The sequence below is a fragment of the Scyliorhinus torazame genome, chromosome 28 (assembly GCF_047496885.1).
Source record: "Scyliorhinus torazame isolate Kashiwa2021f chromosome 28, sScyTor2.1, whole genome shotgun sequence".
Classification (NCBI taxonomy): domain Eukaryota; kingdom Metazoa; phylum Chordata; class Chondrichthyes; order Carcharhiniformes; family Scyliorhinidae; genus Scyliorhinus; species Scyliorhinus torazame.
The window spans coordinates 19783163-19809258 of record NC_092734.1 but is presented as its reverse complement, the minus strand read 5'-3'; the positions used below and the strand labels follow the sequence as shown (position 1 = coordinate 19809258).

Below are 26096 nucleotides of genomic sequence, written 5' to 3'. Positions count from 1 at the left end.
CTCACCTTCTGACCTATTGCTCCCGTGCCCACCCCCCTGCCATACTAGTTTAAACCCTCCCGTGTGACACTAGCAAACCTCGCGGCCAGGATATTTATGCCTCTCCGGTTTAGATGCAACCCGTCCTTCTTATACAGGTCACACCTGCCCCGGAAGAGCTCCCAGTGGTCCAGATAATGCAAACCCTCCCTCCTACACCAGCTGCTTAGCCACGTGTTCAGCTGCTCTATCTTCCTATTTCTAGCCTCACTGGCACGTGGCACAGGGAGTAATCCCGAGATTACAACCCTCGAGGTCCTGTCTTTTAACTTTCTGCCTAGCTCCCTGAACTCCTGCTGCAGGACCTCATGCCCCTTCCTGCCTATGTTGTTAGTACCAATATGTACAACGACCTCTGCCTGTTTGCCCTCCCCCTTCAGGATGCCCTCTACCCGTTCGGAGACATCCTGGACCCTGGCACCAGGGAGGCAACATACCATCCTGGAAATGCTTTATAATGGGAGTGAATTGGATAGGTACCAGCCATCACAAAATTCCTTGCCTGCTATACATCTGAGCTTTGGTCTTCCAGATGCAGAAACCTCTCCAACTCTTCACCATCTCTCCGCAGTGACGTCCCTCAATACCACATCCCAAACATTTTTAAAAAAGGATGGCCTTGAATTCAGCCATCATAAACAAAAACGCCATCACCGCAACATGCAATTTAAGTCTTAACTTTACCCAGCATATAATTGTTCTGCAGTGCCAGCATGTTATTTAGCAGCTTGGCTTTGAGCTCATTCACACTTCTTCAAGAAGCTCGACACACGTTTAACCGTTTCACCCATCCATATTTCTGTTTCAACAAATTAAAACCTTGAAAACATTAATCTATGAAGTAGCTCAAGAGCTGACTGCCTAATGCCCTAACATCCCCTCACAATCTAGAATGAATTGTGTTTTCAAATTCAACCACCAACTATTTGGGTAGTCAAATCCTTTTTGGCTGTTTCCCTCATTTGTAATCCCTTGAAGATGACAAATGGGTATTTTAAAATGAACTTCAAGAGAAATCTTTCCAATTTCTGAAGATATTTCTAGACCACTACCACAGATGGGGCGTGATGGGCGATTGGGTGGACATTCTCTTTTGCGCGAGTTACCAAATTCGAGAAAGAGATCGCAAACAGCAGGAGTTTACTGTGTCGATTGCTGGTACTCGGGCACAGTGAAAAGTGCTGATCTATGAGCTGAGCCTCCCCTTGGGGATGGATGGCAGGTAGAGCTGGGAGCTGAATTATCTCAAGTCATTCTGACCAAATTTACTAATGGCCTGGACGCTGCTCAGTTGCATGACCTACTCGTTGGGAACAGTCGACAGGCCAGGCAGGATCCAGTCCATGCTTCCAATGAAAAAGAGTTACTCACTACTTCAGTTTTGAACATCACAAGTTCAATACCCATTCTCAAACTGGTAAAATTACAGGGGAACAGAAGAATAGCATGGTGACTATTATCTATATCTTTGGAATTCCCTAACCCCGAGGTCTGTGGTTGCTCATTTGTTAATTATTTTCAAGATTGGGATCGCTGTCCTTTTGGACACAAAGGAAATCGAGGAAGATATGAGGATAGGGCAGGAAGGGAGCTGAGTAGAAGATCAGTGATGATTTCACTGAACAGCAGAGAAGGTTTGAGGGGCCGTATTGCATGCGCCTGCTCTCTTACTTCTAATAAAATAAATTTGTGTCTTTTGTTTAAAGCAATTTCACAAAATTAGCACTAGATGGTGCCAACATTGCACAGAAGCCACTCTCAGCAGTCATATGACTTGCGATGTTAAGACCAGAAGCAAGTTTGGAAATGCTCCAGATTTAACATTTCCATTGTTTCAATTTGGGAAAGTTACTTGTTCGATTCCAATATTGATGTTTTAAAAAATCATCACAGCAACTGCATGAAAAAGCAGATTTGTTTGGATGCTAAATTGAAGTGCACCATATTACTCTGGAAAGTGTATCTGAAGCCTGAAAGTAGCTTCCTCAGGATGGGGGAGGGTCCTCGCATCAAGAAGCCTGCACTTCTAGTGAAAACACCCTCATGCCTCACCCACCATCAACCCAACATTCCGTAGGGATGTCCTGGTGGCGTAAGAAACTGTTGGATAACCCCAGAGGTACCCGGAGGATTACAAGCGGTAGCCACTGGACTATTCGAAGTGCTGCAGAAGGGCATGACTAAGACAACGCTGTTGGAATCGGCAATATGCGTACCACCCAGAAAGGAGTCAAAGTCTCCTCAGGCCTATGCTTTATACGTACGCCAGCCCTCAGAGGAGAAAATGATACAGTTCAACTGCATCGCCACAGCCAAAGTCGCCCCGAAAAGGATAAGACTATTTATCAATGGGTATTCTTTAGAGATGGAGGTAGATATGGGGAGCTGCTGTCTCTGTCTTTGGGGAACAAACATTCTATCAGCTCTGAATGGGAATTCTGCCTTTAAGCCTAAGGGATACCAGGGTGAGGCTAGCCACATATAGGGGAAAACCTTTCAAAATTATGGGGACGACCCGACTCCCACTTATGGTCATGCAAGGGCGAGGACCAAGTCTTATGGGCAGGGATTAGATCCAGAAGATTCAGCAGGAATTTTGTTTTTTTACTGGTGACCGGTGAATCATAGGAGGTTATTAGTAAATACCCCTAGTATTGCAAGAGGGCCTTGGTAAAATAAAAGGAGCAAGAACCAAAATCTATTTTAATCCCGACGCCCTGCCAAAATACTTCCGGGCACGGCCAGCCCCATACACATTGCTTGAGAAGGTAAAAACTGGGGATAATACGGCCAGTGCAGTTTGAGGAGTGGCCCACACCCATAGTCCTTGTCCTCAAACCTGACAAGTCAATCTGCCTGTGCGGAGATGATAAACTCACAGTCAGCAAGGCCTCGTGACTGGACTGGTATCCATGTCTCGCATCGAGGATTTGAATGTGAAATAGACAGGTGACCAAACCTTCACGAAACTGGATGTGGTATCACACCTACCTCCAGCTTGAACTAGACGAACCATCTAGAAAGTACGTCACGATTAATACCCATAAGGGCATGTATGACTATGCATGCCTGCCCACTGGAGTCTCGTCAGCATGCGTCATGGAAAATATTCTCCCAGGAATGCTCAGGGTGGCAGTATATCTTGATAACATATTAATTACAGGGACTATTGAACAAGAGCATCTAGTGAGCTTGGAGGAGGTCTTGATGCGGTTTTCCAACGCAGGCATATACTTCTAGAGGGAGAAACTTGTATTCCCAGGCAGGTTAAGCGATCTTCCTAGAGTACTGGATGGATAACGAAGGCCTTGACCCCATGGAGGATATGGTCAAGGTCATTAATGAAGCGCTGACCCCACAAAGTACAACAGAGTTGAAATCCATTTTAGGGTTGGTAAATTATGGGAAATTCATCCCAAATCTGTCCACTTTGTGATCGCCACTGCACCTGCGACTAAAGAAAAATCAGCGGTGGTTGTGGCAGGCACCACAGGATGAAGCCTTCGCAAAAGTAAACCAGCAACTTCAGTCATCAAACATACTGGCCCACTACAATACCAAAGAGGAACTATTATTGACAACGAAGCAGTCCTCTCGCGGTGCTGGGAAGACGGCATGGAAAGGGCACAAGGAAGGTTATGGGGTTCACGCCCAACTTCGTGGGGTCAAATCCAACTCCAATACACCGAAAGCCTGACTACTTTCAGTTTTCATGAAGGCAGAATGAGATGGTGCCAGGTTGTAATTTTTCATAGAATTTACAGTGCAGAAGGATGCCATTCGGCCCATCGAGTCTGCACCGGCTCTTGGAAAGAGCACCCTACCCAAGGTCAACACCTCCACCCTATCCCCATAACCCAGTAACCCACCCAACACTAAGGGCAGTTTTGGACACTAAGGGCAATTTATCATGGCCAATCCACCTAACCTGCACATATTTGGACTGTGGGAGGAAACCGGACCACCCGGAGGAAACCCACGCACACATGGGGAGGATGTGCAAACTCCGCACAGACAGTGACCCAAGCCGCAATCGAACCTGAGACCCTGGAGCTGTGAAGCAATTGTGCTATCCACAATGCTACGTGCTGCCCCAATGCTGGCACCATCTATTTTAATGAGAATGTGTGCCTTCAATTTTCTCATAGGTTTAAAGCTGGCTGGCTGGATTTCGGGAGCCTGTGGAAACCTGATAGCTGAAGGGAGTCGAAGATTGTTGTGGGCCGGGAGGAGCAGCTGTGCTTCGCCCAGCCAACCCAACCTAACCAGCTGGCTGCCTTACAGTGACCACACTTCAAAAATGTCTTGGCTGTGAAGCAATTGAGAACTTCCCGAAGCTGTGAAAGGCACTAAATAAATGCCTGTTCCCTTTTGTATATGAATGCAGCTTTGATGCCCACAGCCAATTTCAACAGTTTAACATTCCACTGATAACAAGACGAGAGAATGCTGCAGTCCAGCTTTCAGGATCAGAGCTATGGTCAGTTTACTGTTTCGCAAAGCTACACATCAAACAACTTCTATCTCCCTCTCCAGGACTATCAGTCTGCGCCAATCTAGTTTATTCTGGGGTCAAGTTTCCCTTCTCATCCCATTACAAAGCATCAGGCATCACCACCAAAATTCATCCACACGCTCCTCACCCTTACAGTGCCGGAGATCAGAACAAACGATTCTGAACTCATGAATACAAAGTCTGCAAGAGCCTTAAGCTGTTGGGCATCCACTGAGCTGCAAGAATCACAAATCACAGGGCAGCACGGTGGCACAGTGGTTAGCATTGCTGCCTATGGCGCTGAGGACCTGGGTTCGAATCCTGGCCCTGGGTCACTGTCCGTGTGGAGTTTGCACGTTCTCCCTGTGTTTGCGTGAGTTTCACCCCCACAACCCAAAAATGTGCAGGATAGGTGGATTGGCCACGCTAAATTACCCTTAATTGGAAAAACTAATTGGGCAGTCTAAATTTATTTTAAAAAAGAATCACACAGGAAAGAACACTTAAAAAAAAACCAAGTCTCACGTTAATATGCAAGTCACCGAATTGTACGCCTCACCCATCATGGCAATGAGATGGAGATGCCAACACCCTTTAAAGCAGTAGATCAACTCAAATCCAAAGGCCTAGAAATTGGTGTGGTGGCAGCAAGGGGGGGGTGGGGGGGGGGGGGGGGGTGGCGGGAGGAGAGAGAGAGAGGCACATGTAGGAATTAGCCTCTGTGCCTCAATGATCAGGCTCCAGGAACAGGAGTGAATGTTGATTAGGCCACTGCTGGCTTTATGGGGATGTGGGGAGCAGGGAGTTGTTAATCAGCATGGGAAGAGGAGGGTGGGAGTCATTGGGAGGGTTGGGAAGAGTACATCGGCTCTTCCATGCTCCACATTCAACCAGTTATATTTCCGAAACTTACTTTGCTGGTTATGGCCTGGACTTTCGGCGTGGAGTCCACACCTGGAGGAAACCCAATCTTGATGGTTTCAAACAGACTGTATAGTGCCCATGCTTGTGTCTGCAAAACACTTAAAGATTGTTTTTGGCATGGGCATTATATTCAGCCTTTACCAGTAAGGCAGGCATTGGACATGTGACTCACAATTTACAGATACTTTCTGCCCAGTCCATATTCCCGACAGTGCTTTAATCTCTGTACAGCCCTGAGCGTGAACTTAGATTTTATCAGCAAATTACCTTTCACACTTTAAAAAAAAGTCACTTATTTATCAACGTTGATGCTGGGGAATGGAACCCATTCCCATTTCAGGTACCCACTATCAACACCAAACACTCCCAAGTCTTGTACATCAAGGCCATTTCCCTCTATGTTACATTGGGGATATGCCTGAGCTCTGAAACTGGTATACCAGTGTGATATTTTAATTTTTTATAATTTGTTAATCGGATGTGGGCGTCGCTGGTTATTTCCCATCAATCAGCCTCTCTATGGCTCCTTGGCAATTGCCAAATTAGATTACCTGTGTGCTGAAGACATTCGCTCACTAAGACTGATACTGTGCATAGGAATATTCTGGTCAGCACAGAAAGAGGACCATCGTCCTGACTGAAAGCTGGGCACATCGTGTGTGGGTTCCAGAGCCCAAAAGGATTGTTTACTATTACACGATTTTACCCAAGATATTTTCCATAATCTCGAAGGACAAACACCCCCCAGAAAATAGGACTGCAGATCAGAGAATGGAAAGTGTTACATATTGAGTAATGAGGTGGATACTTGTGAACATCAAATAGAAGATGCCTCACTTTAGAGAGTTGAATTACAGCAATCTCAGCATGATTCAATGGTCTATCTTAACCAGATTCTTCATCCAATTACCAGAGATACAAGACAATGGACATGTCATTCCTCACTGTAAAAGGAACTCTTGTTGAATCCTTCTAATGATCACAGGGTGATAAATGTACTTCATTAACTTGAATGAGTGTAAACTCATCCTGAAAGTGGTCACCTTTCCCACAACCCCAAGTCCTGGTAATAGCTTCGCGGTGACATCACTAGCAGTTTCCAGACACAAAGACAAAGGGGGAAAAAAGTAGGAGGGAGTTAAAAGGCAGCAAAAGAATCTCAAGATTCAGATGAGTTCTTCAAACTCATAAACATAAACTTACTGAACTCTCAAACCGATCACAATAGCTCCAAAATCAGATTTATTGATGTTTTATACATGCTTGGTGCATAGCACAATCAGCCTTCATAACTCACAGTGAACCCACTGCTTGATCCTACACCCTGTGATATTTCACAGGGCTACAAAACAGCCTCTAACTCCCTCCTACCATTGATTCATAAAGAGATCAGGAGCGGGAATTCAGGAGTAATTCTGGGACCTGGCAATGAGGTGAGAGAGAAATATAACACATTCCAAAGAGCAATGGGGAGGATGGAGGGGAGAGAGGAGCATCAGGCTGACTTCACATTCCCCTACCAAGTAGTAACGTCTATGCCTTTATCTATCATTTACTGCAGAGCCAGCCAGATGTTTTATTAAAAGATTGGATGCTGCAAAAGTGCAATGGAACATATGTAACATGCAGCATCTGGATAAATAGTACAACTTCAAAAGGGAGTTACTAAGGTCAGCTAAGGCTGATTAGGAAACCAGCAATAACACAAATCATTCACAGCTCAAAATGGTCTTTCATTAAAGCCCTAATTATATCAGCATGCAAATGAGAAATACAGAAGAGATGGTTTTTAAGTGACCATTTCTGCTGCGATTATTTTAGCAAAGGGTTTGGCTTGAAGTATTTTTATGATCTACTGGTGGTGACAAAACTATAATATTTGAACCCTTTCCGCTTCAATAACATTTCTGCTATCACAGCTTTTCATTCTTTGTTTGGTGCACACAAGGTCAGGCTCTCCTTCTCAGTTCCTGCACAATATACCTGACCAATTTTTATATATTGTATTAAAGGGGATCCTCACACATTCCCCGAGGGACGCCAATGTCAACTGGACAAGCAATTATCGTGACATTAGGTGCATTCACAGGTTATCTCCAAGTGTGGCCACAAAAAGGCTTTGGGTTCAGTGACGCTGCAGTTATTCCAAAGTACAATCTGATTCTGGAGTTGCTGCCCAATCAAGTACCTCAACCAAGGATGTGACTAAGGCTCTCTGGGCTCACTCTCAAGTCAGGCACGGGACTCAATTTACACTCCAAGGTTAGTGTCAATGTACTCTAAGTCTTAATATATGAAAATATTATTCATGATGCAGAATCGCCAGCACAAATATAAAACATTTTTTGACACAACTAGTCTTAGAACAATCATCGTTTGTGGTTGACATGGATGAAGGACGTCCAACTTACCCAGCCAGCTTCTGCTCAAGTACACAGACACAAACACAGGAGGGACGGTGAAGAAATCTACCACAGAATTCACTTCCAACCAGAACCACAGTTTATCGTTTGCTGCAATAAACTGGAAGAGAAATAAAAGCACCATGATTTTAATATCCCCTCTCGTGACAGGGTTCATTCAGTTTTACAAGAGATTGTCAAAACATGAAGACACTTTACATTTTGAAGTTTTTACAGTTAGATATCTTAATATTCGGATCAATATAATGTGATGAGTTGCGAATTGCTGGGTCTCTGGGGATAGCATTGCAAGATGTGAAAATTCTTTAAGGTCTTAACAGCCTAAACACAGAACGTTAAACTTCTCTGAGAACGGAATTCACACACAGCTGGCACACATCCCCAGCCGCCTTTTGGAAAGGTGAACGTCAGAATCCTTCTTAGTTTTACCTCCATGCCACCTGACACATTTCTTTCCCTCTTTCTGCATTGAGCACTTTGACCAAAAATCAGCAACTTCCCATCAGCAAAAACATTAGTGCAACAGTCATAGAATCGTAAAATTTATAGTGCAGAAGGAGGCCATTCGGCCCATCGAGTCTTCACCAGCCCTTGGAAAGAGCACCCTATCCAAGCCCACATCCCCGTAACCTAAGACCTATCCCCGTAACTCCACCTAACCTTTTTGGACACTATGGGGCAATTTAGCGTGGCCAATCCACCTAACCTGCACATCTTTGGACTGTGGGAGGAAACCGGAACACCCGGAGGAAACCCACACAGACACGGGGCAGACTCTGCACAGACAGTGACCCAAGCCGGGAATTGAACCTGGGACCCTGGAGCTGTGAAGCAACTGTGTTAACCCTATGAGTCTATGGGCAGTGCATGGTGGTACTGGGCTGCTGTCATCTAACTGAGATGGAAATTTTCCTTAAAAGTAACTTTAACTTGTTGGACTCGTCAACCTACAGAAATATTAAACTGCAATTTTGCATTTACTTCCACAGAAATCCCAGCTGCAATCCTTCACTTAGCAAGAATGAAAAGAGGTGTGGAAAATCAGTGCAGTCCCAGGAAAGGAGGCCAGCTTGAAAGTCGATGCAGTAATTTCACAAAACAATTCCCACATTGCACTGTCCTGTGGCAATTGCGCCAAAGAGATTTACAGTGAACCTCAATAGACTCCACACAGAATCAAATTACTTCTCACCAAGCTATGTTTAATACTCAGATTTGCCTCACCGAGTACTCCAGTATTAGAGGCACATGTTTCGCTCTGCAATGTGACAACACCTCAGCCCATAATAAATATATTTCGGGGTGTTGTCATTTCATATGATATGATCATTTTAACATTATTCATTGTATAAACATAATGGAATATGAAAGTCTCTTCTGCTTCCTTATACCATTTCCTAATACACTTGCCTTTCCCGAGAATAGCAATTGATACATTATGAACCAAGAATACAAAGGATTTAAGGGCGATGAAGCCAAGGCTGATAGAACGAGTTAAGAAACAAATCAGCCATGATCAAATCAAATGGCAGAACATGTTCAAGGGGTTGAAAGGCCTTCTCCTATTCCCATGTTCCCTGGTGCATTTCTAGTAGTTCTTTGCTCATTTTCACATCAACTGCGGGGGAAGTGGAGAAGGTAACTAATCTTTGAGCCCTTTCAAGTTTGTGATCAAATGGTTGTATGTGCTTGTTTCTGATATTAATTTTAACGCCGTCGCTGAATAACTCTACAAAATTCAACAGCAAGAAAATCTTTTATTAGCCAGACTGCTCTTTCATTACTTTAATGGCGACCGTGACATTTTCTTTAACTTGACCAACAAACAGGTTGTCATTTTCTGCCTGGGGCAAAATTTACGGAATAAGGTTTCAGCATTTATTTCCGTTACTGAGCAGGCAAAATGAAACTTCTATTTTTGCATCAGATAGATAGAACCTCTCCTGAATCCTCCTAGTTGTATCTACACACGTCAATTTTAATGAAGGCCATGCAGCTGCACACAAACGCGTCATGAGTTGCTTCGGAGGTTGACGCATGATTTGCTACTATAACCACCACACCGCCTCCAAGCACATCGCCTGCAGGCCACTTGCGTGTTCAACTGACAAAATAAACCCAGCAAAGGGAAAGGTGCATATTCCTCAGCTGGAGAGAGCTAATCCACTGAGCAACCTGGTGGATGGAACTCTCCGCACTAGGCTGATTGAAACATCAAGCAGGCCTACTGACTCCAGCCCCTCCACAGCACCTAGCCACTGTATTCATTGGAGTAAAGCATAATCCTTTGTTAGAATATTATTTTTGATGAGGAAACAAAAAGGGGCATTAGAATAGCAGCGTGCCTGCCCTAAAGACAGCCAATGCTCACACACAAATTCCCCTCAGATCTAACTTGAAGTTTTGTTTTGTGCAGGATTTGTAACAAGGTTCTCTACATATGCAGGCAATGTATTTATTAACTTAAACAGATTAAAATGCAGAAAGGAACATGAAGCAAGGAAAGGTTTGATGTCATGGAATAGACATTACTCAGTTCATTAGGAACAAAATATGTGACAAGGCATTATTTGGAATTTTGAATTGGAAATTTTTGACTCTTTTTATAAATTAAAATCCTAAGTAATTGTACATTTCCAATTTTAATCAAACAAGAGGCAGAGACAGAACCCCAGATGATCTAATTCCATTATTAATACAGATTGAGGGGGCTGCACCACAAAAATCACATGAAAATATTAAAAATACATTACTGTTAAATCAAGAGTGATTCTGATTTTTGATATGAGATACTATAAGGACCCGATGTATCCTCTCATCCTTCTGTCTAAAATCTCTGATGCTGTATTTTGATTCAATTTCTCTCTTGGTCAGTCTGAAGATTAATGCTCAAGTTGCAGACTAGTTGGGTTCTTTGGCTCCGCTTGCAGAGGATTTAACCCCCGGTCAGAATTGTTGACTTTGAATTTGATTGCAGTCATTGGGCTTCGAAAGGTTTGACTGATGCCTTAGGTTACCTGCAAAGACTCGCATTTAAAGTATCATCTTGCATCATTGACTTTGTCTATATATACGTGTTTGTGGAACCCACCTCTTCACTCACCTGATGAAGGAGCAGTGCTCCGAAAGCTAGTGATTCGAAACAAACCTGTTGGATTTTAACCTGGTGTTGAAAGACTTCTTTGTGTGCCTTAAATTAGGGCGTGCAGCAGTAACAAAATATTCAAACTCGCCCAGCACACTACTTTGATCATCCAAATGTCAACTACCACTGGTGGTGACTATGGAGGAGAAGCAGCCACAATATTCCCAGCCCCAGGTTGTGTGGAGAGAATGGGGATTCTCTCAAAGGAAAACAGAGTCATACTGTTGTGTGTTGCATTAAGTCAAACACATATTCCACTGCAAGCAGCCATTATTGAACAACTTTATTTATACCTCCCCAACAGACAAGGCAGCAGAAAGGGCAGTGTAAAAACATGTTTGGTTCTTCTAATATACTATACTCCCTCCACAATTAAAAAAAACATACATTAATGTAAAATGGTACCTGTACTAGTGTTCCCAGAATATAATATGACTACAGTAAGAAGTCTTACAACACCAGGTTAAAGTCCAACAGGTTTGTTTCGATGTCACTAGCTTTCGGAGCGCTGCTGCTTCCTCAGGTGAATGAAGAGGTATGCTCCAGAAACATACATATAATATATATATAATAATATATAATATATATATATTATAATTTCATTTCATAATATGACTAAACCAACATCGACAATACCTGAAAATTTAACAGGTTGAATTGCATATTTGATTTTACTGTATCACAGCCAAAACTTATAGCTGATATGACCAGAGGAGTTTACACGCAAAGATTGTTTTCCTTAACTCTAGTATGCATTTCACAAAGATATCACGATTTGACAATAAGTAATGAAAGAGAACTTATTTCTTCTTCCCTCCTACATACTTTCAATTAACCTATCCAGCTACCTTCTCTTTCTATTCAAGTATCTCCTTCCATTTCCATTAGGCTGACTCTGCTCTCTCAACACGACTGTCAAACCTGAACTTTGAAACCAACTCCACACATTGGTTGGGACTGTGACATTGATTTTTCTTAATCAAAGAGCCTGATTCCCTTTACACTACCAGTAGACTCTTGTGATGTTGCCAAACTTCTCAATTTCTTTGTGATTTTCACTTTCTTTCAGACTTTTCCTGATCACCTTGGTGGTTTTTCAACATGGCCTTCTGACCAGTACTGAACTCTACAAGCTTTATGCCTTGTGTTCATGATTCACCTTCACTTCATCTTGCTTTTATCTTACTTTGCTATTGATGTCAGGCTTGAGCAAATTAAACCTTGCCCTAGGTGGATGTTTAAATACCAACTTGCAAGAGTGCGGCACGGTGGCGCAGTGGGTAGCACTGCTGCCTCACGACGCTGAGGACCCGGGTTCGATCCCGACCCCGGATCACTGTCCGTGTGGAGTTTGCATATTCTCCCCATGTCTGTGTGGGTCTCACTCCCACAAACCCAAAGATGTGCAGGGTAGGTGGATTGGCCATGCTAACTTGCTCCTTAATTGGAAAGAAAGAGAATTGGGCACTCTAAATTTATTTTAAAAACATTAACTCGTAAGGTGAGCAACCTGTTATAGACTGTGGGATAATTCTGTAAGAACCAAAAGTTGCCTAGACTGCGTTGAAGAAAAACTTGGAAATTACTGCCCAGCTTGTTACCTAGCAAATACTTCTTCACAATCGGTCCACTTCTTTCTACGGCACCATTTGATGCTGGATCATATAGTAATAAGTGTGTTTGACACCATTCTTACTCAAACATATTTCAAACTTTGTACTGTGTAAACTGTGGACCATTATCTGACACCAACACCTCTGGCAACAATAAATTACAAACCAACTTCCCAAAACCTCGAGAGTAGGCCATTTGGCCCTTCGAGCCTGCTCTGAAATTCATTATGATGATGGCTGATCATCCAACTCAATCGCCTGTTTCTGCCTTCCCCCTACTTGTGGTAGTGGACATAGACTCAACATTTACCCATCTGCTATAGCTACTGGCCAGCACAAGGTACTTCTCTTCCATTTCAAAGAAATCTAGATGTACTCATCCCCATCAAGTTCTGGTGTTTGACTGTGGAATGAAAGAACATAGAACATTACAACGCAGTACAGGCCCTTCGGCCTTCGACGTTGCGCCGACCTGTGAAACCACTCTAAAGCCCATATACACTGTTCCCTTATCGTCCATATGTCTATCCAATGACCATTTGAATGCCCTTAGTGTTGGCGAGTCCACTACTGTTGCAAGCAGGGCATTCCACGCCCTTACTACTCTCTGAGTAAAGAACCTACCTCTGACATCTGTCCTATATCTATGTCCCCTCGTGCTAGACATCACCAGCCGAGGAAAAAGGCTCTCACTGTCCACCCTATCCAATCCTCTGATCATCTTGTATGCCTCAATTAAGTCACCTCTTAACCTTCTCTCTAACGAAAACAGCCTCAAGTCCCTCAGCCTTTCCTCATAAGATCTTCCCTCCATACCAGGCAACATTCTGGTAAATCTCCTCTGCACCCTTTCCAATGCTTCCACATCCTTCCTATAATGCGCCGACCAGAATTGCACGCAATACTCCAAATGCGGCCGCACCAGAGTTTTGTACAGCTGCAACATGACCTCATGGCTCCGAAACTCAATCCCTCTATCAATAAAAGCTAACACACCGTACGCCTTCTTAACAACCCTCTCAACCTGGGTGGCAACCTTTAGGGATCTATGTACATGGACACCGAGATCTCGCTGCTCATCCACACTGCCAAGAATCTTACCATTAGCCCAGTATTCTGTCTTCCTGTTATTCCTTCCAAAATGAATCACCTCACACTTTTCTGCATTAAACTCCATTTGCCACCTCTCAGCCCAGCGCTGCAGCTTATCTATGTCCCTCTGTAACTTGTAACATTCTTCCGCACTGTCCACAACACCACCAACTTTAGTGTCATCTGCAAATTTACTCACCCACCTTCTACGCCTCTATCCTTCATTTATAAAAATGACAAACAACAGTGGCCCCCAAAACAGATCCTTGTGGTACACCATTAGTAACTGGACTCCAGTCTGAACATTTCCCATCAACCACCACCCTTTTGTCTTCTTCCAGCTAGCCAATTTCTGATCCAAACTGCTAAATCACCCTGAATCCCATGCCTCCGTATTTTCTGCAGTAGCCTACCGTGCGGAACCTTATCAAACGCTGTTCTGAAATCCATATACACCACATCAACTGCTTTACCCTCATCCACCTGTTTGGTCACCTTCTCAAAGAACTCAATAAGGTTTGTGAGGCACGACCTACCCTTCACAAAACCGTGTTGACTATCTCTAATCAAATTATTCCTTTCCAGATGATTATACATCCTATCTCTTATAAACCTTTCCAAGATTTTGCCCACAACAGAAGTAAGGCTCACTGGTCTATAGTTACCGGGGTTGTCTCTACTCCCCTTCTTGAACAAGGGGACAACATTTGCTATCCTCCAGTCTTCTGGCACTATTCCTGTTGACAAAGATGACTTAAAGATCAAAGCCAAAGGCTCAGCAATCACCTCCCTAGCTTCCCAGAGAATCCTAGGATAAATCCCATCCGGCCCAGGGGACTTATCTATTTCCACACTTTCCAGAATTGCTAACACCTCCTCCTTATGAACCTCAAGCCCTTCTAGTCTAGTATCCTGAATCTCAATATTCTCCTCGACAACATTTTCTTTTTCCTGTGTGAATACTGACGATAAATATTCATTTAGTACCTCTCCTATCTCCTCGGACTCCAAGCACAACGTCCCACTACTGTCCTTGATTGGCCCTACTCTTACCCTAGTCATTTGTTTATTCTTGACATATCTATAGAAAGCTTTAGGGTTATCCTTGATCCTACCTGCCAAAGACTTCTCATGTCCCCTCCTGGCTCTTCTTAGCTCTCTCTTTAGGTCCTTCCTAGCTAACTTGTAACTCTCGAGCGCCCTAACTGAACCTTCATGTCTCATCTTTACATAAGCCTCCTTCTTCCTCTTGACAAGTGTTTCGACTGCTTTAGTAAGCCACGGTTCCCTTGCTCGACCACTTCCTCCCTGCCTGACAGGTACATACTTATCAAGGACACGCAGTAGCTGTTCCTTGAACAAGCTCCACATTTCCATTGTGCCCACCCCCTGCAGTTTTCCTCTTCATCCGATTCATTCTAAGTCTTTCCTCATCGCATCATAATTGCCTTTCCCCGAGATATAACTCTTGCCCCGCGGTATATACCTATCCCTTTCCATCACTCAAGTAAACTTAATCGAATTGTGGTCACTATCACCAAAGTGCTCACCTACTTCCAAATCTAACACCTGTCCTGGTTCATTACCCAGTACCAAATCCAATATGGCCTCGCCTCTCGTTGGCCTATCTACATAGGAACCTTGGTTGGATCATTTCTTATTCTGACGCACACTTAACAACTTTTCACCAATTCTGCAATATTTCTATCTACCTTGGATGCCAAAAATAGCTTCTTGTAACTGATTTAATATGTACAAACATATGCTCTTGATGAAATTCCTCAAACAAGCTTTTTCTAAACATTGGGGGAATAATGACTCTTAAACCCCATAGGAGACAGTCTTGATTTACACTTCAGTTCAGTTCCACATGTGAAATACTCCTCCAGTTTTTCATGACACAATTAAGCACTTTATGAGCACCACATTCTCATGAGTTTCTTCACAAACTTCTCTGGCAGAAACTGGCATGTCATTTCTGTATTTAAAGTAATTCACTGGTAACTCAGTAACTCAAAATGAATCTGTCTTCACCACCATGTAGCAACACTTGTGCTTTAACTTCCTGAAGTTGATCTGGAACTTTGTTCAATTTTATAATGCACTCTTTCTCAGAATGTCATTTAAGTGGTAACACAATCCTTTCATCACACTTAGTACCTGATCCATGATGCTCTGGAACACTGCAGGAGCAGTAGACACCCCAAACAGTATCCTTTCATCCTAGTACAACCCTTTGTATGCATGAATAGCAAGCAGGTCCTTAATTTCTCAAATAAACTGTGAAAAAACATTCTATTCCCTCCTCATCACAATCTTTCTGTTCTGTATTATACTCATTAAGATTAACACTTGCTTAACAGTGGCCAGCCAAAATTGAACCTTATTCATATCTCTCCCCCAAAAACGCAGTATAACAAACTACTGACAATACACTAACACATACCATCATACAACATCAGAAGGAAGCTTTTCAGTGCATTGTGCTTGTGCTCTTTGAAAGACCTTACCAACTAGTCCAACTCCCTCTGCTTTTTCCCCATAGCCCTGCAATATTTTCCCTTTCCAAACATTTATCCAATTTGACAAAGCTAGCAGGCACAAAGTAACTATTATTCCTAGCAATTCCAATAGGAGACACGGTGAGACAGTGATGGGCTGCGGGGTCTGGGAGAATTCAGGCATTGTTTCAGGAACAAATAAAACCACTCGAGTGTAATTCTGTTAAAATATTACACTGAACAGTTTGAAACAATTTGGATAATCCACCTCCAACACCGCAGCTCTTCCCCCCACTACCTTGAGTTTCATGGTTTGGAGAGGACGGTCACCATTTGTGACAATTCCCCATTCAGTGGGATGTGTAGGTCGGGATCTCTGAACTAAATGTCCTTCCCTCACAAAGCCAGCTGTTAACACAACCCCTTCTTGGTAAACGAGGGCCATTAATGGCCAGTCCCGAGCAGGATTACAACAATCATTCCTCAGTGTCACTGAACACATCAGGTCAGAGAACTGGCTCTGTAAACACCAGTGTTATGCCACGTTAAACACAATATATTCCGCTGTTAAAGGGAATCTGTAGGTAACCCAGCCTTTCACTTCAAGGCCCTGACATCATAATGGTGAACTTAAGCAAAACCTGCTGAGGCCAGCTAGATGCTAATTGGAGGTTATTTCCTGGAATTGAAGAAGTGTGACTGAATCAAAGCGGATATGATTCTTTCTGGAGCAAGCAACAATCATTTGCACAGACATATAACAAAATCAGCTAATGTCCTGTGACCTTGGCCATAGTTAATTGGTGGAGCTAATATGTATTTTAGATGTCTTTTTGCAACAGGTCAAAATTGTGAGCAAATCTAGGCACCACATCAGCCCCCCCCCCCCCCCCCCCCCCCACAGTGCTAGGAGGATTGAATAACAGCAGTACCTCTGAGACTATTGGAAGCATATGTTACTTGTTATACTATAGGTGATAACCCACCGTCACAAATCTTACTACATCATGACAACAGGAAACAAATACAACAAAAAGAAAACCTCAAGCATTTTTCCTACTGGATTTATATTTCTGCATACATAAATATCCAACCATACACCTCATTGTGCAGAATGATATGAAGCTGACAACCTTTGGTGATAATGCTGCTTAATTTCTCGGTGTAAGAACCTGCCTGGACTTCATTCATGGGATTACATTCCAAATGCAACTTAAGTCTATTAAATTGGTTCTCACCCGCAGTCCAAAGTAGAGTAGGAAGAATACGTTGAATGCCATGTCAATCTGCAACGTGAAATCGTCGTAGAAATTCTGACAGGATTCTATTGGGCTAGTAAAACACAGGAAAGGAACGTTTATGATGAATCAGAACAAAACAATAAACAAAAAATATAAACCACAATGAAACATTTTCAGTCCTCATTATACTTCTAAATAGCATCAGTCTTTATCCCTGTAATTTTCCAGGTAAACTACTCAAACATTACACATACAGGAGGAGAGAGCATCCGATATCAGGGAATACCAAAAATGCATCAGGAATATATGGGGTTTGCTGTAAAAGAAGGAACATGCAAAAATAAAGCAGATATCAATCGTAATTTTGTTGGTCCTTGATTAACCCTTAAAGGACTGAATACTTAAAACTTATTTTTTTTAAACACCAAAAGACACTAAATCTACTCCTTAAACATGGATATATACAGTGCACCCTTAACATGTGGTGCATCAAAACACAAATATACCATACCTTTAAATAAATAGCATGTGCAGTAGCAGTGCTTTAAGGGTTACTAAATTCATGCAGGATTGTTTTTTTCTATATGAAAAGCAGCCATAGCGAATGCTAAGATATCGAATCTCTTCATGTGTATCAGTATCAGGCACCAGCTATTGACAAAATGTGTATCCTGACACATGCAATTCATAGAAAACAAATTAATATAACAACACTCTGAAACGTTCCTCTCCAGAAACATTTATATCTGCCAATCTGTAGATGAGTTGCGGGTCGGTGAATTATATATTTAAATACCTCTCCGAACTAATGCAAAGGTTTAGAAGTATTCGACTCAAAAGCGCACATGCAAACCGGCCAAGTCTCTTAAATGTATTTCCAAGATGACGTCAGAACAAAGAGTGTTTAAGCTAAATAGAATTCACCATTATAATTTTTAAATCACATTCTGAAAGTATGATATTTTCTGGGTTTTATTTGCTTCCTGGGATTAGACTCAAGTTATGCTCGTTTTAGGAATACATAGCAGATTTAGCCTAGAAGACAATTAAACACTAAAGATGGGCATAGTCGGAAATAGAAAATGTTGGAAATACCCAGCAATGCACAGCTGTGCTGAAGGACTCAACCAAAATATTTTCTATTCCACGGTGCTGCTCAACTTGCTTTATGTTGCCAACATTTTTCAATTTTTAGTTCAGATTTTAAAAATTCCCTTATTTTTTCTCTCTATCCCCATAACCCATCTAACCTCCTCCTCATTTGAGTATTTTGTATACACTGCTGGAACTCCCATGATGGGCGGCACGGTAGCACAGTGGTTAGCACTATTGTTTTGCAGCGCCAGGGACCCGGGTTCGATTCCTGTCTTGGGTCACTGTCTGTGCAGAGTTTGCACATTCTCCCCGTGTCTGCGTGGGTTTCCTCCGGGTGCTCGGATTTCCTCCCACAATCCAAAGATGTGCAGGTTAGGTGGATTGGTCAAACTAAATTGCCCTGTAGTGTCCAAACGTTGGGTGGGGTTGCTGGGTTGCAGGGATGGGATGGAGGTGTGGGCTTGGGTAGGGTGCTTTTCTGAGGCCGGTGAGACTCGATGGGCTGAATGGCCTCCTTCTGCACTGTAAATTCTATGTACATATCTATGTATGATAACTAGGATCACAAATCGTCTTAAAATGGATGTATTCTACTAATAGACAAGTCACATTAATCTATTGCTAAAGTGGATATGTATCTGACATGACCATATCTGAAGGCCAGATTAAATCTAATTGCTCTAAAAGTATGTATAATTTGTGGTCACTAAGAAATTTGTTGATCCTTTGTTTGGGACCATGGCACATTGGAACGTATTAACCAATTTCAGTTTGAGGCGGAGTAACACCCAGCATTTTAAGATTGTTTAGTAACTGCAACACAGTGTGACATCTGCAGCACCTTATCCATAATGTACTTTTAAATATTTCCCAGCGATCTCCCTACTACTGCGTGTGAAATCAGCTGACAATGCTAACATTAGGATTAGGGGGAGATGGTAGCATGGTGATAATATCACTGGACTGGTAATCCAGAGGCCCAGGCTAATCACCTGATTCTAAATCCCAGCACGGCAATTGGTGGAATTTAAATTCAATTAATAAAATCTGGAATACAAAGCTCGTGGTAATCATCGATTGTTGTAAGAACCCATCTGGAAGGAACTCCACCATCCTTACCTAGTCTGGCCTACATACTACATTCAGTCGTATAGGTTCACAACAATGTGGCTATCCTCTGAAATGGCCCACATACTCATTTCAAGAGCAATTAGGGATGAGCAACAAGTGCTGGCCTTGCCATCGACATTCACATCCCACGAAAAAATAAAAAATAGTCCCTATAATTGTCAAACTAATATTCACCCATGATGGAGTAATATCCCTTTAAGATAACAAAATATAATTATTGTTCAGAGTTTGCTTGTTATTAGGTGATTAAACTTTGCAGATTACAATGTGACTCTTGGCTTTGGCTACAGTTCAGAAACATACAACACTTAAAGATTGCTTTGCCTCCATTAAAAAGTGTGATGGCTAGAGGTTAATTTCTGCCTCCATTGAAGCATTATTTTAATATATTATTGCCAATAAATGTTTTCTAGGCATTGACATTGTGTCAGAGGGTGGAGCATAGCTCAATACTCCTGCAGAATAACAACAGCTCCATGAAGCTACTTTAGCCGAGGGTAAGTTATTGAGAAAGGAAGGGGACTGCTCTATAAGAACAAGAATGTGAAAGTTATGATAGATATGGAGAAGGAAGGTTTTGTCCAGACAGAGAAAAAGGAGAGAAAGAAAAAAGTGGGGGCATGAAGAAAGATCGGATATGTAAAAAGGCCTGGTTTTAACTGGAGGAAGTACACATTCTGTTCAGTACTGCTGAAAAGAGACACGTTGTCATAGCTTTTCATCTTGCACTCATCAGGACAAAAGCATGAATACTAAATTTCAAACGATCACAACAATTTATACTACAGGACAAAAGGGTGCTGATTGATTGGCAAGTCGATTCTGATTGACCGACATGTTGCCACGGAAAAAGCAACTGGCAGCTACAGGCTCCCCGAGCTCCTGAGTAATTAAAAAAAGGTTCAAGGCTTGAACATATTCCTTTATTTCAGAGCACAGGTCCCTGCTTATAAATGTATGTCGCTTCCTGCAAATGTCAGTGAGCCAAATTACGAGCTCGACTAATTATCTTAAACTGGATGTTCGTGTAGCTATTAGCACACTCAGAATTGGTCAACGAGTGCTGCCCAATCAAGAGTCACAGCCAACAGCAGACATCTTGTTTTGGTTTTTCAAAGTGCGGGCTGGTTGAATAACGTCTCCATTGTGCTTATTACGAACATGTTCTTTGATTTGATCAGCCAATCAGTGGCTTTAAATAGTTATAATTGGTATAAATTGCTGTCAGTGTTTGAAATTTGGCTTTGCCCTGATGACGAAAAGCTATGGCAACATGTTGCTCTTTTCAGCAAGATTATATTCAGTTGTTTCTAGTTCTGTTGATAATTTAGTGATGCCCATCACTTTAGAGTTGCTTGCACAAAAAAAAAGAAGGGGAAAGGAAAGGGAGAGGTAGTGGACGCAATCCTTGGAGGAGGTGTTTTGGAGCTGTGGACTCTCTGTACAAAAGTTCAATAACAGTCTTGCACTGATATTGTGAGCCTTTCTCAAAGTGGAAGTACTGATAGCAAAAGAATTACATCCATGGGATAGAGGGGCAATATGGAATCTAATAACCTATCCTTATAAAGCACAAGAGGCTGATACCAAGCAGTGGAATAATCTGAGTGCACACACTAATATCCATTGACTATTTTCGACAAGCCAACTTATAAAACTGCAAAGTTTCACACGTTGAATGATGTGGCTTTGAGGTGCAAAATACAATTATTTAAAATCACTAAAAATGACTTTGGCATTTTCAAATCATGACTGTTTAAAGCTGAAAGCTACAACCATTCAACCCTGCTAATAAAACAGCCAGGAACCAGTATTCTACAGTGTTATCTCAAAAGCTGGCCATTGCAATCTGCAACTAGCAGGTTCTCACATGATCTCAATCAAAACACAGCATAACTAACTCTTCAATAAAATTAAAAAACTTCGGCTTTTCCAAGCCCTCGAATTCCATCAAGAACACATCTGTGCAGGCAGATTGGACTCTTTCAAAGTCTCTTTGAAGCAAACTTTATTTAAAAAAATGTTAAATCAGTAATATATTTTAAATTCTAAAACTTGGTCATGTTCCATTAAAGGCTCTAAAGGTTCAATGGCCTTCCTGAGAACCAAAATGAGAGGCCGAGTTATGTGAAATTGCTTATAGGAGTCCACTATTACTGCAACATTAAGATTATACAAGGCAACAGGAGAACATGTTGAAGCAGAACGCTGGTAAATTTAGAAAGAGCACGGAAGTTAAATACAATTACTGTTTTTCCCAGCCTATACCATATGACTCCATCAGCTCAAGGAAAACAGCTGGTGGCACAGTGGGAACAATCAAATCACTAACTTGGTATCACGATTCATCAGGAAATAACTTCTGCATTGTGAGGAGAAAAGCACTAGGAATGTCCAATGTATTACATATAATCCACCCCACGGCCTGTTCCTCAGATGTAATGGAGCAATCTAGAATCCATTTCTTTTCCCATAATCATTTCTATTGTTTTAAAATACCCAAGACGTGATCTTCTATTGATTCAGTTGCAGAACTGATGACACCCAAGTCAAAGTTGAACCAAGATACACGTTTCTGTGCATTTTTAATCATTTCAGATAAAATGCCATGTATAATATTGAAAGGTACAAAGTCAGAGCCAAGCACCAACATAATAAAAGTCAACAGAATTTTAATGCAACCAGTCAAACACAAGGAGGTTTCTCTAGAAGCCTTTCTCTAATCAAATGGAGCTGCAGATTGTTGTGACGGTAGAAATAAACAGCTGAGAGATGAAGTTAGGGATTGGCAGTGAAAGATTTGCCTTTTCTTCAAAGGTGAAATAGGCTCCAAAGAAAAAACATCCAAATTGTTCGGACATGCAGGTAAACTGAGCAATCGGCAAAAATAATGCCAAAGCGGTTTTGCAAAATCCATTCCAAGAGGTTTCGTCTAATATGCCCCAGTTTGCTGGGTAAGAATTTAAGTTTCAAAAGTACCAGCCTCTCGTATTTAACTTTTTGACTTACCAGTACTGGCCTCATATGTGGAAACATGGGTAAGCCATTCAGCACTTCACATCTATTCTGGCAGTCTGTACCTCAGCCCTATAAACCCCTACTTGCTTCATATCCCCTAGTGTCCTCAGCTAATAGAAATGAATAAATCGGAGTCTTGAAAGTTCAACTGAACTAGCATCCACAGCCATTTGAGAGACAGAGTTCCAGATTTCTACTAGCTCGTGCATGAAGGAATGCTTCGTAATTACACTCGAGAACACCCTCGCTCTAACTTTATGCCCCAGCTGCTGGATTCTGCCACTAGAAGAAATAGTTTTTACTTTTAGCAACCCTATGTTCCCTTTATTATTCAAATATCTCTCATCACCCCCAAATCTCTGTACTCAGGAGGTCATAAATTGATTTAAGCAATCTGTCTCTGGATAATTTAACCCTTTTAATCCAAGTGTCTTTCTGCTGAATCTGCACTGCGACCATTCAAAAGGGTCTTCATATTCATCTGAAGCTGAGTTTCAAGGTGCTCAAAGATGATATGGTGATGTTGAAAACTGTATCTACACTCCCTTGTTTCCCTCACAGTAAAACTGAATCAATAATTAAACCTGATGTAAACTATCACTTTAAAAATATCCATGCTTCCATCAGGCACCCTTTTCACACTCCTCGGGAACGTGCAAGTTAAAAAACTTCTTTTTAACTTTGCTGGTTACTTTCCTCCTCTTCCTTGCAGCACCTCACCTTCAAAAGGCTGGAGACACAACACACCAATAAGCTTAATTAGAATGGGCAACAGGTCACAAACATAGGAGGTGCAAGCACTCCCTTTGGGCTCACATGTTTATCTGGAGAGTAATTGAGCCATACAGAACAGGAAGGGGCCAGCTTAGAATTCCACTCAAGTTGAAGCAGATGCTGGCTTTCTTCGAGGTATTACAGTCAGTTTCATTGATCCAGGATTGCGTTGGGAAAGGAATTGGCCAGGGTTCCCGCTGCTAATTGTTGTCCAGCTGGATAACAGTGTGTGAGGCTATTGGCAATAGCTATGAGATCAGCTCTCCCTAGATAGTCTACTACAACAGACCGCCATGGGAAGGTGTGAACAAGTGCTGTCAAATAAAGACACCCGAAGATTCTCCAAAATTCGTGTAAATAGCACATGTAAATGCCTTTAAGGAGATAAGTACATGAGGGAGAAAAGAAGCAGATAGATTTGCTGAAAGGAGCAGTCAAATAAGGTGGGAAAATGTTCTTTTGGATACAGATGAGTGGAGCTGGACATCCTGTTTATGTGCTCTAAAAATCTAGGTGAAATATCTGTTTGGTGAATTGCAGGAAAACACCAGTAAAGATCTAGGTCATCCCATAGCAGGGATGCAGCAATGATTTGATGCAGGTCAGAGAGATAAAAGTTGAAGTTCATATTATTGTACTTCTTTACTTTCCTTTTATTTTGACAAGGCCATAAAGGATGAGGGGGGGAAAACAGGCTCCCACTTTGCTGTCAGAGTCATTCTTGGGTGACTTGGGACAATCTTCCCCCCACTCAATACCTGTGAGAATGCAGCTGGTCCGGATGAATCCATGTGGTACCTGGGGTAGTACCATTCCATAAAACTCCGGGGGGGACAATACATAAATCAACAGGCTCCTTCATAAGAACATAAGAACTAGGAGCAGGAGTAGGCCATCTGGCCCCTCGAGCCTGCTCCACCATTTAATGAGATCATGGCTGATCTTTTGTGGTCTCAGCTCCACTTTCCGGCCCGAACACCATAACCCTTAATCCCTTTATTCTTCAAAAAACTATCTATCTTTATCTTAAAAACATTTAATGAAGGAGCCTCTACTGCTTCACTGGGCAAGGAATTCCATAGATTCACAACCCTTTGGGTGAAGAAGTTTCTCCTAAACTCAGTCCTAAATCTACTTCCCCTTATTTTGAGGCTATGCCCCCTAGTTCTGCTTTCACCCGCCAGTGGAAACAACCTGCCCGCATCTATCCTGTCTATTCCCTTCATAATCTTATATGTTTCTATAAGATCCCCCCTCATCCTTATAAATTCCAACGAGTACAGTCCCAGCCTACTCAACCTCTCCTCGTAATCCAACCCCTTCAGCTCTGGGATTAACCTAGTGAATCTCCTCTGCACACCCTCCAGTGCCAGTATGTCCTTTCTCAAGTCAGGAGACCAAAACTGAACACAATACTCCAGGTGTGGCCTCACTAACACTACAATTGCAGCAGAACCTCCCTAGTCTTAAACTCCATCCCTCTAGCAATGAAGGACAAAAATTCCATTTGCCTTCTTAATCACCTGTTGCACCTGTAAACCAACTTTTTGCGACTCATGGACTAGCACACCAAGGTCTCTCTGCACAGCAGCATGTTTGAATATTTTATAATTTAAATAATAATCCCTTTTGCTGTTATTCCTACCAAAATGGATAATCTCACATTTGTCAACATTGTATTCCATCTGCCAGACCCTAGCCCATTCACTTAGCCTATCCAAATCCCTCTGCAGACTTCCAGTATCCTCTGCACTTTTTGCTTTACCACTTATCTTAGTGTCGTCTGCAAACTTGGACACATTGCCCTTGGTCCCCAACTCCAAATCATCTATGTAAATTGTGAACAGTTGTGGGCCCAACACTGATCCCTGAGGGACACCACTAGCTACTGATTGCCAACCAGAGAAACACCCATTAATCCCCATTCTTTGCTTTCTATTAATTAACCAATCCTCTATCCATGCTACTACTTTCCCCTTAATGCCATGCATCTTTATCTTATGCAGCAACCTTCTGTGTGGCACCTTGTCAAAGGCTTTCTGGAAATCCAGATATACCACATCCATTGGCTCCCCGTTATCTACCGCACTGTTAATGTCCTCAAAAAATTCCACTAAATTAGTTAGGCATGACCTGCCCTTTATGAACCCATGCTGCGACTGCCCAATGGGACAATTTCCATCCAGATGCCTCGCTATTTCTTCCTTGATGATAGATTCCAGCATCTTCCCTACTACCGAAGTTAAGCTCACTCGCCTATAATTACCCGCTTTCTGCCTACCTCCTTTTTTAAACAGTGGTGTCACGTTTGCTCATTTCCAATCCGCCGGGACCACCCCAGAGTCTAGTGAATTTTGGTAAATTATCACTAGTGCATTTGCAATTTCCCTAGCCATCTCTTTTAGCACTCTGGGATGCATTCCATCAGGTCCAGGAGACTTGTCTACCTTTAGCCCCATTAGCTTGCCCATCACTACCTCCTTGGTGATAACAATCCTCTCAAGGTCCTCACCTGTCATAGCCTCATTTCCATCAGTCACTGGCATGTTATTTGTGTCTTCCACTGTGAAGACCGACCCAAAAAACCTGTTCAGTTCCTCAGTCA

At 42.3% G+C, this 26096-nt stretch overlaps 1 protein-coding gene across 10 annotated transcripts in view; it reads right to left on the bottom strand.

Moving 5' to 3' along the window:
- kcnma1a (potassium large conductance calcium-activated channel, subfamily M, alpha member 1a) overlaps positions 1 to 26096 on the bottom strand; it is a 1078085-nt gene that overhangs the window by 464997 nt on the left and 586992 nt on the right. For all 10 annotated transcript variants that reach the window (XM_072491599.1, XM_072491594.1, XM_072491595.1 and 7 more), the window contains exons 4-5: positions 17471 to 17564; positions 7870 to 7981 (exon numbers count right to left, since the gene is read on the bottom strand). In XM_072491599.1, the coding sequence (XP_072347700.1) occupies positions 7870 to 7981; positions 17471 to 17564 (206 nt within the window). The remainder of the gene's footprint in view (positions 1 to 7869; positions 7982 to 17470; positions 17565 to 26096) is intronic.